Source organism: Anoplophora glabripennis, unplaced genomic scaffold (assembly GCF_000390285.2).
Source record: "Anoplophora glabripennis isolate ALB-LARVAE unplaced genomic scaffold, Agla_2.0 scaffold27, whole genome shotgun sequence".
Taxonomy (NCBI): Eukaryota; Metazoa; Arthropoda; class Insecta; order Coleoptera; family Cerambycidae; genus Anoplophora; species Anoplophora glabripennis.
The window spans coordinates 949842-963429 of NW_019416292.1; the positions used below are offsets into that span (position 1 = coordinate 949842).

A 13588-nucleotide genomic window follows, 5' to 3' on the forward strand; every position below is an offset into this window, starting at 1 on the left:
ATGAGATATCGGCAATTGAATGAAAAGTCACCTTTTTTTATTATCCCCTTTAAGGGCCTTTTGGCATGTTTGAGAATTTTTTATATTTATACTCTGCATTAGTTTGAAAACGTGTAAAAAAATCACTTTTTCTGCTGTTTTGGAAAATCAACGACTACTTTGTAAATATTGCGAAAAATACCAATGTTTGTGGAACCGTTTTCCCTTCCTGAATCGTCAAAGTTTTGTAAAGAATTAAAGGAGCAGGATTATTGCTCGTTAAACAACAATTACTGACGAAAAAGGAACAATTTTTTTTAAGTTATATTTCTTCCAATTTCGCGTAAAAATCATATCAAATCAAATATCAGATCAAATATCAACCGGATAGACCAAATATCGAAAAAAGAATCAAAATTAAATTTTTCAAATTTTTATTTTTAAATTTCAAATTTTTTTTTTTCTCAAAATGTTCAAAGTAAAATTGTAAAAAAACGCAAAACAAATGTAAAAATTTTGAAAAATGTGATTTTTTTTTAAATTAAATATTTTTCCCAAAATTTTTAATTTTTTTTCAATATCTTATGAGTATCTAATGCGAAATTGTGATAAATATAACGCAAACAAACTTGTTTCATCTTAATCATTAATTGATGTTGAGGAGCATTAAACCTGCTCCTTTACTTTTTTATAAAACTTTCAGGAAAGGAAAAGGGTTCGATCGATCGATTTCAAAATTTATAAGCTTCATGGGCATGTATTGAGCTAAAAAAAACTACAAACATTCGTACTTTCGCAATATTTGCAAAGTAGTCGTTGATTTTTCAAAAGAGCAGTAAAAGTCATTTTTTGCAATTTTTCAAATAGCGAGTAAAAAAAAATCTCAAACATACCAAAAGACCCTTGAAGAGAATTGATTCAGGTTTCTTAAACCCACCTTTCGTTCGCTGTACGATCATTAGTTCTTGAAATATCGATGATCAAAAAAAAAGATGACTTTTCACTCAATAGTCGATATTTCAATGAATAGTCGTACGGAAAATAAAAAAAAAATTGAAGCTGATGAATCAGGCTAATTGACATTGATTAAGCCAGAAAAAATTTTCTGAGCCCATGTCGTTTTAAAAAAAATTGTTAAATTTTTGCCTTGCATTATTTCTTTTAATTGCGCCGAGAGTAATGCTCAAAAAAATTTTTCATCTCAAGATTTCGAAACTAGAGCTTCATTCAAGCTTCAAGATGCTTCTTTTTTTTCGCGATACTACATTATTCACGAAGTTACATTTCAAAAATCACTAAAAAAATTAAAAATTTTTTGCTACTTAATTTTTTTTTATGAGTGCATTATACTGGCTTCGAAATGTAACAACTTGTAACACTGTTTTTAATAATTACCACATTTACAGAGTTGTTACAACCTAAACAACTTTATCATTGACTGACTTGAATTATGTCCCCTGAAAAATTTACATATTTCTGTTAAGGCTGTTTTACATTGACAATTTATTGATCATTTAATTCATGAAGTCGCTTCATCAAGAAACTGGACAAGTGTAATGCACCAAATCTGCTGTCAAATAACTTCATGAATTTATTCATCAAGTTCTTGAGGAATTTGAGCATGTTCTAATTTTCGTCAATTTCTTCGTGAAGTTCGGAAGTACCAACCCAACAGATTTCCAGCCTCAGATCAGTAATGAGGTTATGTTATGTACTAGTTTTGCGTTGTTTTTACTGATTTGTTACTTACAAAAACTAATATTTATTTAATACGTGTCAGAACGGTACCGCTGTCGTATCACTACAATTATGAGTGGAAAGGTGACTTTTTGAAATGTATTTGCTTCTTTGATTCATAGGTAGAACTGATTCATGCGTCCAAAAACTTGACAAAGTCTGTAGCAGTGTAAAACCACACTGTTTACCAATAAATTCGTGAATTAATTCATGAAGAACTTCGTCAATTTATTCATGAATAAATTGTCAATGTAAAACAGCTATTACTTGTCGATTTTGCCTCGTAGATTTGACAAACTGTAATACCCACCATTACGTCTTCACATCTTTCATATGTGGCATGAACAAAAAGTAAATATTTAAGTTATAACATTTCGGATTTTATACAGAGCAGAGTGCTAATCCCTCCAACTTGAACTTTCATTAGGCAGACGTTAAAGTCTGTGGAGAACACTTGATCTCGCCCTGGAAAGAGGATTCAAACTAGACAATTCCGTTCAATTTAAGGCGCAATTTATCCCGCTGAAAAGTACAAATGCACCCGGAAATTGATCTGGGCACTCGCGCTGCCAACAAATTGAACACACAAGAGCAAGAAGAAAATACGATTCCGAGACTTGGCAGATGTTCGCAGACGTCCTCCCGGGCTTAGCAGGGATCGCTTCGAAAAAAAACGAACACTGGGTACGTGGGGAGAAGCCCCATATTCGAACGAAATCTAAAATCTCCGCCGATCGGATTGAAATGTTCACCTCATGGAGTTTTTGTTACGGTGGATGTTTTTTCGCGGCCTGCGTAAGATCAAAGCACGGATTTTTTTTACAATATACTACGCCCGAGAGGATTCGCTGAGGGAGAACGATTATTATTAATGCACTGCTTTTATTTTCCAATTCGTACGAGATTGGTTTTGTGTGTGTTGGGCGCCAGTTATGCAAAACTGATTAGAAAGATAAATTCTTGAGGTGGTTAAAATGCAACGGAACTTAACAAATCCGGTCACGATCTGTCCGTATCTGAGGTATCTGGAGCGAGCCTAAGCCCATTGGAAAACATCGAGCCAAAAGGCTAACACCGTCCTTTCACTAACTCGACTCCGTAAATCCCGCGATCACGGGCCTCGCCGAAGCCCTGATCTATGGCGCGGCGGACGTTGTTTGATGGAGGAAATCAGTCATAGTAGGCCGCGGTCGGGGCCTGCACGATTGCACCGAAGTTTGGCGTGTCGCAATTTCGTGGTGATAAATGATGGTGGGCCGCGCTTAATCCAAATCGATCCCGGTGGAGTAATTCCATTTGGATAGTCCCTCTTACACCTACACAGGATTCACTTAAAAGGTGAATTTACGCAGAACAATTTGGACGATCATCGCGGATTGGCGCCAGCAGACCAACATTTGTTTGGACATTTAAAGAATATTCGCGGTGTAGATGTTTAAGTACGATAATGAGACAACTGAAGCAGTGTAAAATTTGGCAAATACTCTTCATAACCATCCATAAATGGTTGTAAATATACACAATTTAAATTAAAAAAAGTTCAACTCCAATTTATTAATTTATTATATACGGAGACTATTAATATTGACTGGTCACACTTACCAAATTTTAATACTAAGAATACTACGTTGAACAAATTTTATGATGTACAAAGTTTACTACTACGAAAATATACATGGTTTTTAATAAAGAATGTGTCATATGGTAATTTTTAAATGTTATATGTAGTATCTTTCATGTTGTCATATTTTTCTGTTTGGTTTCATCTTTACGTTTTCAGTGGTTATAAGAACCACATTACTAACTGTAAAATAATTTTAAATTCAGCGACATGTAACGAGGCTGCATTGCTTTAAAAAAGCAAATCGATTGCTGTTTTAAAATAACTAATCATTTTGCAAAAACATCCATCCTTAAAAAAATCTGAAGTAAACAATGTAGTGGCAAGAGCGCTTAGAAGCAGATATTCGTGTTTATAACACAAAAAAAACTACTTTTCCAAAATTTGAGTAAAATAACACAAATAATAAATAAATTATCGTAAAAACATGAAATAAAAAAACTTTCTCGGGCCTATAGCTTCTTACGGAAGCAAGATGGTACTAAGCTGATTTAAATTGCCTTATTTTTATCCAAGGAAGCTAACCTTAAAGTATGACCCTGTATATCTCAAAGGAATGCAATGGACATAATCCATATGTCTGCAAATAACAGTGACGATTACAGCCCTTTAAAATTAATAAGAACTGAAGTCTTGTACTAGTTTGGCTTTCAAAAACGATTTTTAATCCAACTGAAAATGACCCATTATGGTGTCATGTTATGTAATTCAAGAACTAATTCTTTCTCCTCCTTCTGATATTGTTACTGGTTGTGTCAATTATTTTTCTGAATTAGGTTTACTTTGTCACATTCAAAATTGCACTACACCTAATTTATTATCTGCTGTCTCTAATACCTTTTGTATTTTCGAAGTTACTAATGATGACAATTATGATATAAAGGGAATCTAATCTAATTTCAGGATTTTTAGTAAAATACTATAAAGAAACTAACCAGCCAAACCTTTAAAAATCAAATTCTATAATTAAATTCAAGGAATATCAATAAATATAATCGATATGCCATATTTGTAAAAAGGGAAAAAAAAACGACATAACTAACTACCGAACCATAGCCATTAGAAGTAACTTCTCTAAATTCTTGAAATAATTTTTCACATTGGGCTTTATTTTCATGTAAGATTGATATATCCCTACTAAGAAGGATTTGATTTATTTGTCGTTCAAAAACTTGTTATTGTTGAAAAAAATAATTTATTGCCCATGTTTTAGATGGAGGAAATCAGATTGACGTGTGATTGATTTTACAAAAGCACTCGATTTGTTATCTTTGTTATAAGTTTCATTTCAGCAATAGATACCATTTTGAATATTGTATGATTGGAAAATCATACAAATTCAAAAAATCTTCAGGTATTTCCCAACAGTCAATTTTTATAAGCACTCTTATAAAAAAGTTATCAAACAGCAACAACAAACGTTATTTAATTAACTTTCTCTGGCAATTTCAAATGCTTCATTCGTAACGCGTAAGTAATAAATTCTTTACGTAACTTTTCGGTGTCTTAGCAATGGCAATACGCATCCCGGTACAGGTTAGCGTCCCAAAACCCGCTACGCGGATAAATTTCGGCTAATGCCCGGTCACAGCAAACAATCCGAGATATGATCGATACGAAGTGGCACCGATACACGTACGTGAATTTGGCAGTTGAACGGAAGGGGGAAAAAAGCGACTGATAATCCTACCTTTCCGCAGTTTGATGTTGGGATCGGGCGGCTTGCAGTCCAGCGAGGCCATGGCGATTATTTTTCTCTTGTGGTTGCACAATTTTGTCAGGTCCCCCGTGTTTGTGTCCGGCGACAGCACCCATGGCTTGCTCACCACCTAGAACGGAGGAAAACAAATGACAAACTGTCAACATTCACTGAACACTCGAATATGTCTTGTTTTGTTTCTAGATTTATTCTGTGTCTAAAATAGATGAAGAGGTCTCAAAACCGAACCGTGTGGAACACCTTTTACATTAAATTTCTTATTCCTAGCTCATTTTCGCTTACATACGTTTTAAGGCCATCTGGTGTTAAAAAAAGAAATGCAATCAACGAAATATGAAAATTTTATACCTAATTACTTTGCGTTCACGACCACGATAATAAAAGTGGTGCCGTCGGGCTACATAAGAGAATTAAATTAACTAATGAATAATTTAAAGGTATAATATGGTAATTTATGTATTACGTTTAATTAATGCACTATTTGTATAAATTAATAAAACGTTACATTAACAGCGGTTCGAATAATGGATTATACGCGGGACCGGAATGGACGCATACATACACAAATTAGCCTTAATTGTGTTTCAATTAATTAATCAAATTAAAGAATCAGTTTGTTTATTCATACTTTGATAGGAAAACATGCGGGGCGCGCCACATTACCTTCAATACTTTTACAGTCGAACAAAACAATCATAAAGTTGAATACGTCGGTTGACATCAGAAGTGGGATATGTCACTATTTTGATGGGAACATATGAGGAAATATATTTATTGAGTGGAATCTGTACCATTTCAGATGTATAATCAGAAGCGGGATACAAGCAGGTGTGATAAATTCACCATTGCCTCTGGCTTATTACTGGCGAAAGGCGAACAAAGGGTGGATGTGTGGGTAAATGATCAAAAACCAATATAAAACGGATCTACCGACATTATGCATGCGCGGCGTTAAAGTCAGAGAAACACCAGACGTACACGGACTGATAAAATCATTCCGTTGTAATGAAAGAGCGAGGGTACATAAAATTTAAATATAAAACTATTTATCTCGAGCTCGACTGAATTTTCACTTCAACGCGCCCGACTTGTATTTTTATTCTTCATCCTCTCTCTCTTTCTCTCTGTCTGCTGTGCGATTTTAAAAAGCGGAAGAAAATATGGTGTCCACAATTTGCAGGAGAGAAACCCATTTATCCGGGCACTGTAAAATGAACATAATAAATTGGCCCGCTCGAATATGACTTTTGATAAATGAGGTTAGGCGGAATTGCTTCGCAAAAACTCCCGTCTTTAACGCTTTCCAGTATTTATAACAAGAGGAAGACGAATGAAATTACGGCACCCTCACATCCCGGCGCTGAGAAATCCTGCAATCGAGACAGGAACTCCGGTTATATCTAACCGTCTTCTGGAATAATATCACATTTCGATGGAGACTTTGCAGCTATTATGGCTAGAATTATTGCCAGTGGCGCTTCGTGGTGAACTATTGTCGTAGAATATAAAATATAGGGTGACCTACAAGCTCTATGACAAACTTTGACAGATACTAGCTGAGTTAATTGTAAACATTTTTTCTTACGTGAACATAAGTCCGATTTGTTTTTGGTCAGAAATTACAATCATTTTAAAAAATATAATTTCATATTTCAATCAAAATAGCCTGATAAATAAAAATGACGGTTACTATAACAATAATTATTATTTGTTTCATTTTGTAACTTCTAAACAATAACGAATCGGACTTATATTAGAAAAAATGTTTGAAATTAATACTCATCAAAATAAGAGAAAAGGGTCCTATTCAAATACCATGTAATTTTACATATGAGACATACGTAACAGTTGCAGCGAATTAAAAATTAACTTCTTCAAAAGACTATAGCCCTTTTCTAAAAAGCCTTTCCAGGGGTAGGGGTGTCTTCAAAGGAACTTTCTTTTTATTTTAACGAGTGTTAAGGAAGTATATCGGGGTCCGAGGGAAGTGAGGAGCGCAGGGGGGTCCTATGCTTTTCTTATGGGACTAAAGCCCGCTGCCAATTTGAAAAAATTAAATTCTATTGTTTATTTGCAATAAACATCTATATAGCAAAGAAATCTACTCATATGCATATATTGTCTAATTAACAACATAAAAATATCATATCTAAGTATATTTAAATTATATTTAATGAAGACTATGTAGATGTGGCAACAGCGCTAATAAGTGACTAGCAGTTGTACCCACTGCGAACTTACAGACCTCGGACATCGGAGATATTGCGCGTCAAATTCGGGTAAAGATGCGTACGCGTTCAAAAATGTATTGTGTGTAAGTTATGTACAATATAATTATTATATATAGCAAATATATCGTATTATCCTCGTGAAGATTTGTATCCTTTATTTAAAATCCGTAAATCATGTGAACTGGTAAAACAACGAGAATTGTGTTAATTTAGTTCTAAGAAAATGGAATGACACTCGCGTCCATCTCCGTCCAAGTCAAAGAAAATGTTGGATGCAATTTTGAAGGTTCTGTGATAGAAATTACATTATCAATCACTGTTCGTGTTTTTAATCTCTATTATAGTATTTAATTAAGTAAAGAAAACTTTATGTAACTCTAAATATTGCTGGGTAATGATTAAGATGTTTTTATAAACCATTAAATATATTGAAAGGATTTATCAACTGTATTTTTTATTCCAATAAATATATCACAGCTTCCTAGTCTTTTTTAATTAATCTAGTTTTTTAAAAACATTACGAAAAATCATCTGTTGTGGATAAATTATTGTTGATAACAATGTACATGGGATTTAGGAAAAATTTATATGTTTGAAATCAATTTCGTTTTTATCAAGTCTTTCAAATGTATTCCCTCCGTGCCGTCAGCTGATTGCGACGTTGCCACATTAATCCTCAAGTTAGACAGAAATGCAATTGTTGGTTTCTGTTTCTAATTAATACAGCTGTACTATGTTCAAAACTTACATTAGTTTTACATCAAATCAATAGAAAATCCCCAACCACAGTAGAATTCAAATTAGTGCCGCTATAGAAAGATGGTTGCAGATAATTTTTGCACTCACCACAAATCTACTTCTTTAGGACATGGCGATGTTTGTTTACATCTTACATCATTTATAATTTATGTTCTCTGTACTTCGTGAATTCGTTATAAATATATTTAATTACTGGTGCATTATCTATATCAATAAAGTAGTTTTCAATTTTATCTGATTGTGAAACAATCTAAAAATGCCGCACTCATAGACCCACAGAACACAAGAATTAATATCCTCCCTTTTAACACGGTTGATTTGCTCAATGTCCCTATCCCCTTGAATACTATTTATAAAAAAAAGTGTATAACCTCACTGATTCGTATTATAATGAGCCAATCTATCCACGATCAATTATTATTTGACGTCAAGTAAAGACAGACCTTCAACAGATAACCATCGCTGACAGAGCCCGTAATGGTCCACACGATTTATCTAAGAGACCTCGTGACGCGCGGCCAAAGGCCCAAAGCCCACAACAAAATGGATCATCTGTTCCGACATCGCGGCGGAACGGACGGCGAAAACTAACATCATTAGCCGGTGGCAACAGGGGTAGGTTTCACTGCCAACAATGAAGTGGTAAACGAGCCCCCCGTCGAGCGCCAACATATACAACTGGCGGGGATTCAATGGCCGCTCGACACACTGACTGACGGTTTCTGTTCCGGGCCCCGTCACGCGTCAGTCGCCTACCTGCCCGCTCTTTTGTTTTCGTGGTAGGTGTCGGACAGCGATACACGTCGATGGTCCTACGCGGGCCCCCATTGTTGAGCCAGCGGTGAAAAGGAACCAGCAAAGTTTGGAACTGTTTTGTTTGAGGGCTGTCAGTGAATGCGGGGGTTCACTAGTTCACCAATCGAACTTGAATATAATAAGTTATTTAAAAATAAAAATAAAAATATTGAACTTTGACAAGCTGTAACTTGCAAACAATTAACAATTCGAAAAAAAATTTCATTACATTCTGCTATTATTTTAATCCCTAGAATCACCTCCCGGAGGTGAGTAACGGACTTTCAGAACACCCTGTATAGTAACTTCCAAACCGTGGTAAAATTCTGCAAAATATTTCCTAATTCAAACCAAGGTTGGCAAATATCATGATATTTATATAAATATCAAATATCCGATATATATCTTGATATATATCCAATATACAGGGTGTTTCAGGATTAAGTCGACAAACTTTAAGGAGATATTCCTCATAAAAAAATAAGAAAAAAATCAAGTATCAATTTTTTTCCAGAGACGCTTCATTTTCGAAATATAGCGTTAGATTTTTTAAAAAATTCGAATTTTTTAAATAACTTCTAAATGAAGAAAGCTATTTAAGCCAAATTTGGCATGGCACATCTTCCTATAAGATACCATTTTTCCATAGAAGTGGAAGTCCTGCAAGCAACCAGTGGCGGAGTTATGGGGACTCAGACTCATTAAATTATAAAAAAATTAATACGGCCCTACTGAAAACAGAAAATGATGCTGTTTTTAGATAGAACAGTTTGTTATTGACAAAAAGTGTACATTCACTCTTTTTTCCTAACTCTTACAGTTTCATGGCAAAATTGATTTTTCGGAAGGGTGCTTCTGGATTCTGTCGATAAACTTTAATTAAACCAAGCAGAGAATGTTCATCAGTTTACGCAAAAAGTAATGTGGACAGATGAGGCAACATTTACTCGAAGGGAAATTTTAAACCAAAGGAACAACCATATTTGGTATTACGAGAATGCACGGGCGGTAAGGGAACATAGTTTTCAGCATGAATTCCAATGTAACGTATGGTTGGGTGTGTTGGACAACACTATAGTTGGTCCCTACTTCCTTCCACATCGGTTAAATGCTGACATGTTTACCGAGTTTCTTGAAAATGGTTTTCAGGATCTGTTAGAAAATGTTCCCCTTAATACTCGAATGAACAGTTGGTTTCAACTAGATGGTTGTCCTGCTCATTTTGGTAGAGGTCCTAGGGAGTGGTTAAACATTAATTATCCCAGGAGATGGATTGGTCGTGGAGGACCTTCAGCGTGGCCCTACTTGCGGGACTACTACTTCTATGGAAAAGTGGTATCTTATAAGATGTGTCATGCCAAATTTGGCTTAAATAGCCTTCTTCATTTAGAAGTTATTTAAAAAATTCGAATTTAAAAAAAAATCTTTAACGCCCTATATTTCGAAAATGAAGCGTCTCTGGAAAAAAATTTATACTTGATTTTTTTCTTATTTTTTTTATGAGGAATATCTCCTTAAAGTTTGTCGACTTAATCCCGAAACACCCTGTATATCAAATCTTGATATTTATTTTTTAAATTAATTAGTTTATGTATAATATTATAGTAGCGAAATAAAATTAAGAAACTATTTAGGTAAATATTTTTATTCTAAATAACGAAAACAAAAACGAAAAAATAAATATAAATTCTGAAACTAATAAAAAATATTTGCGTGAATATTAAGTACTACGAAAACTAACCAATATACACCAAGTCAACATAAATTTCATAAATATTAAAACAAATACAAACACACAGCACCTGCTCGAATTGACTAACACCTGGAGGAATAATGAAATAAAAATATTCATTCAATTTTACTTTGTTGAAAAATTCGGGGAATCACATAAATAAACACGTTCATCAACGATTAGCGTACGGTTTTGCTGCCATCTGTTAACAGTTTTAGCAACTTTAAACCAGTATCAGGAATCATTATTTAAATTTTTATAAATATCATGATATACATCACGGAATAAATATCGTGATATATATATCAATGATATATATGATGCCAACCTTGATTCAAACAATTATTCTTATAATAACAGAAACACCATATACTCATTTTTGCCCTTCAATGAGGATTCCTGTACTATAAAAGCGTAAATTAATCTGTCGTCGCGGTTATAAATTTCTATTAGATTTCCACGCTGGTGCTTTCACTGCGAAAGCGTTTCAATAAATCGCCCCGTTGTTGCCCTAACAACAACAAAACCACCCGTATTATTTATCGATGTCGGGTGACTTGCACGTCGCCCTCGCCCATTGAACAATGACACATCGTACGCTCCGACAACACTATTATGAGTGACGCGAACTACGGTGTGAATTTACACCGCGATTTTTCGATACAAGGCGAGCCTTTTAACTTTCATAAAGCGACATTAACTAAAGTTTTTAACTAATGATACTGTGACAAGCATTAAAATACACGTGCAATATCTAGTAACAAGATCATTCGTCAGCAGAATGACCAGTGAACAGTGACAATTCGGATATAACATACTTTGTAGGTTATATCTTACCCACACTCAATAACATGTAATTAAATTGAAGAACGGTCTTATAAATAAATAAAAATAACATTCGGGACGTATCTCACCCTCGAAGCTAATTCCATTCTCATAAATTTTAAATTCAATCTTTAAAATTCACCCTATATATCCGAACTGAAGTGGTGCCACTCAGATTTTAATGATTTGTTGACTCGGGGGATGCGACGATTAGCCTCGCCCTTTTCCTAATTTTCCACGCTCATCATTTCCCTTTGGTCTGAGTACGCCTTACGCACTCCTCAATAAGGGGGTCATTAGAATTGTAGATGTCATCGCTTCCTTCCCTTTTCAGCCGCTCTGAGATTAAGGGATGAAGATGACATATCGCAGTTAACTTTTATTGTAAGGACTTAAACATTGTAGACCAAAATATTTGCAAAACATTATATACATACTTAAATATTTGTCTAATATTTGCAATTATATCTTTATGACAGTTCAGTTTTAAAACCACTTTAGTTTGTACACCACGTTGGGCGCCAAATGCAAAACTATAGTTTTATTTATTGAATAAACGAAAAAGACAAAAAAAAACAATGAAAATAAATAATACTAAAGGGCGATCTGCCAGATTAGATATGCTAGATTTCGGATCTAGACCAACAATTTATAATAATTTTGCATTGTATATACAAAAACTTATTTGGTATAAATTGATATACAGTATATCATTTGGTTACATGCAGTAGGACACATACAATGTAGTGTAGAACTTTATAGAGAATCAGAGCTGATGTTCGATCACACGTCTTGATCGCTTCGCCAATTCTTGAGGTGGATCCAGCCTGTTGTTCTTGATTTTGGCCTAACTAGATTTCGGTGATTCCTGGTGTCGTCTTAATTCATCATCGAATGTTGTTTACTTTCTGGATTTATATCCTTCACCTGGTCTGTTGATCGTAGCTAACATTTGATGGATTTTGTACTGTTGCAATAAAAATTCGTAACAAGGATGATTTGATTTTTGGACTCATTAAAGGACAGGACAAATTGATGGTTAGAAAAAATGAAATACGTAATTAACAATTTAAATGGAATTGGATGTTTCTGTATTTATTATATGACCTGACATTCTACAACTATTATAAAAGAGGATTACATTACTAAAGGGATAACGAAAACTGAAATATTTGGTTACCCTGAAGCATCCAAATGGAATTCTTTCCGTAAAATTAAACGTCAAATGCAAATAGTTTCGATTTCCACCTTATGCCGGTTCCTTTGCCAGTGGCTTAAATCAATGTCAGTGTCGTACCTATTTGGCGTATTAACATTTTTCAGCGGCCCGAGACCTGCCGGACCAGTCAAGTCGGGAGTTAATTAACGTGGAATTTATAATTTCAAAAACAATTCCCAACTTTACAGCACTCGTTATGTATAAATTACCGGTCTGCTTGTTTCGGTTTATTTTCCACGACGGCGACGTCCAATGAAGAGATAAATTAAAACCTGAATATCGATCTCATTTGATATTCCCTTTCGCGTTTCGCGGTTGCAACGTTACACATTTCATTTCGTGTGTATGAACGGTTCATTAAATACAAAGCTACAGTGTAATAACTATTTTAATGCGGACATAAATTATACGCTCTATGCTTTGACAAATCATTTTTGTTGCCGCGTAAAAAACTTTATGACCGCATGTGTGTGTGTGTGTGTGTGTATGTGTATAAATAACACTGATAAAAGATATTTTTATCGCCCTCGTCCCGAATAACATACGTACCATTTACATAAAAACGCGAAAACACTGAAAATGGATACCTCGGCAGTAAAATTAATCACCACCGAATTGTAAAACTAATAAATATGGAAATTATGTCGCTCTGTGGCGAAAACGCTTAATCAGGATAATTAAATGATTAAATCTCTGTTTTCACAACTGTAGTTATGGAACTACAGACTAGGATTATACGACATACATTTAAGACTAGTATTATACAATATACTTTTTGGAAACATCGGCAAAATTTTGCACAAACTTGTGCAAACTTAAAAATATCGGATGATGGCTTAATACAAGCTTATTTCAATTTATTTTATTGTTATTTGATACAGAGTATCTACAAACTTGGAAAGGATAATTTAAGAGTAAATAAATCAACGTGCGAAAACTCAATTGGTCTAAATATTTATTGCAAACAGGA

The 13588-nt window shown here is 34.3% G+C and overlaps 1 protein-coding gene across 3 annotated transcripts in view; it reads right to left on the reverse strand.

Moving 5' to 3' along the window:
• The window catches only part of LOC108910260 (nuclear receptor coactivator 6), a 349573-nt gene that overhangs the window by 101936 nt on the left and 234049 nt on the right, over positions 1-13588 (reverse strand). For all 3 annotated transcript variants that reach the window (XM_023457471.1, XM_018714817.1, XM_023457472.1), the window contains exon 5: positions 5028-5166. In XM_023457471.1, the coding sequence (XP_023313239.1) occupies positions 5028-5166 (139 nt within the window). The remainder of the gene's footprint in view (positions 1-5027; positions 5167-13588) is intronic.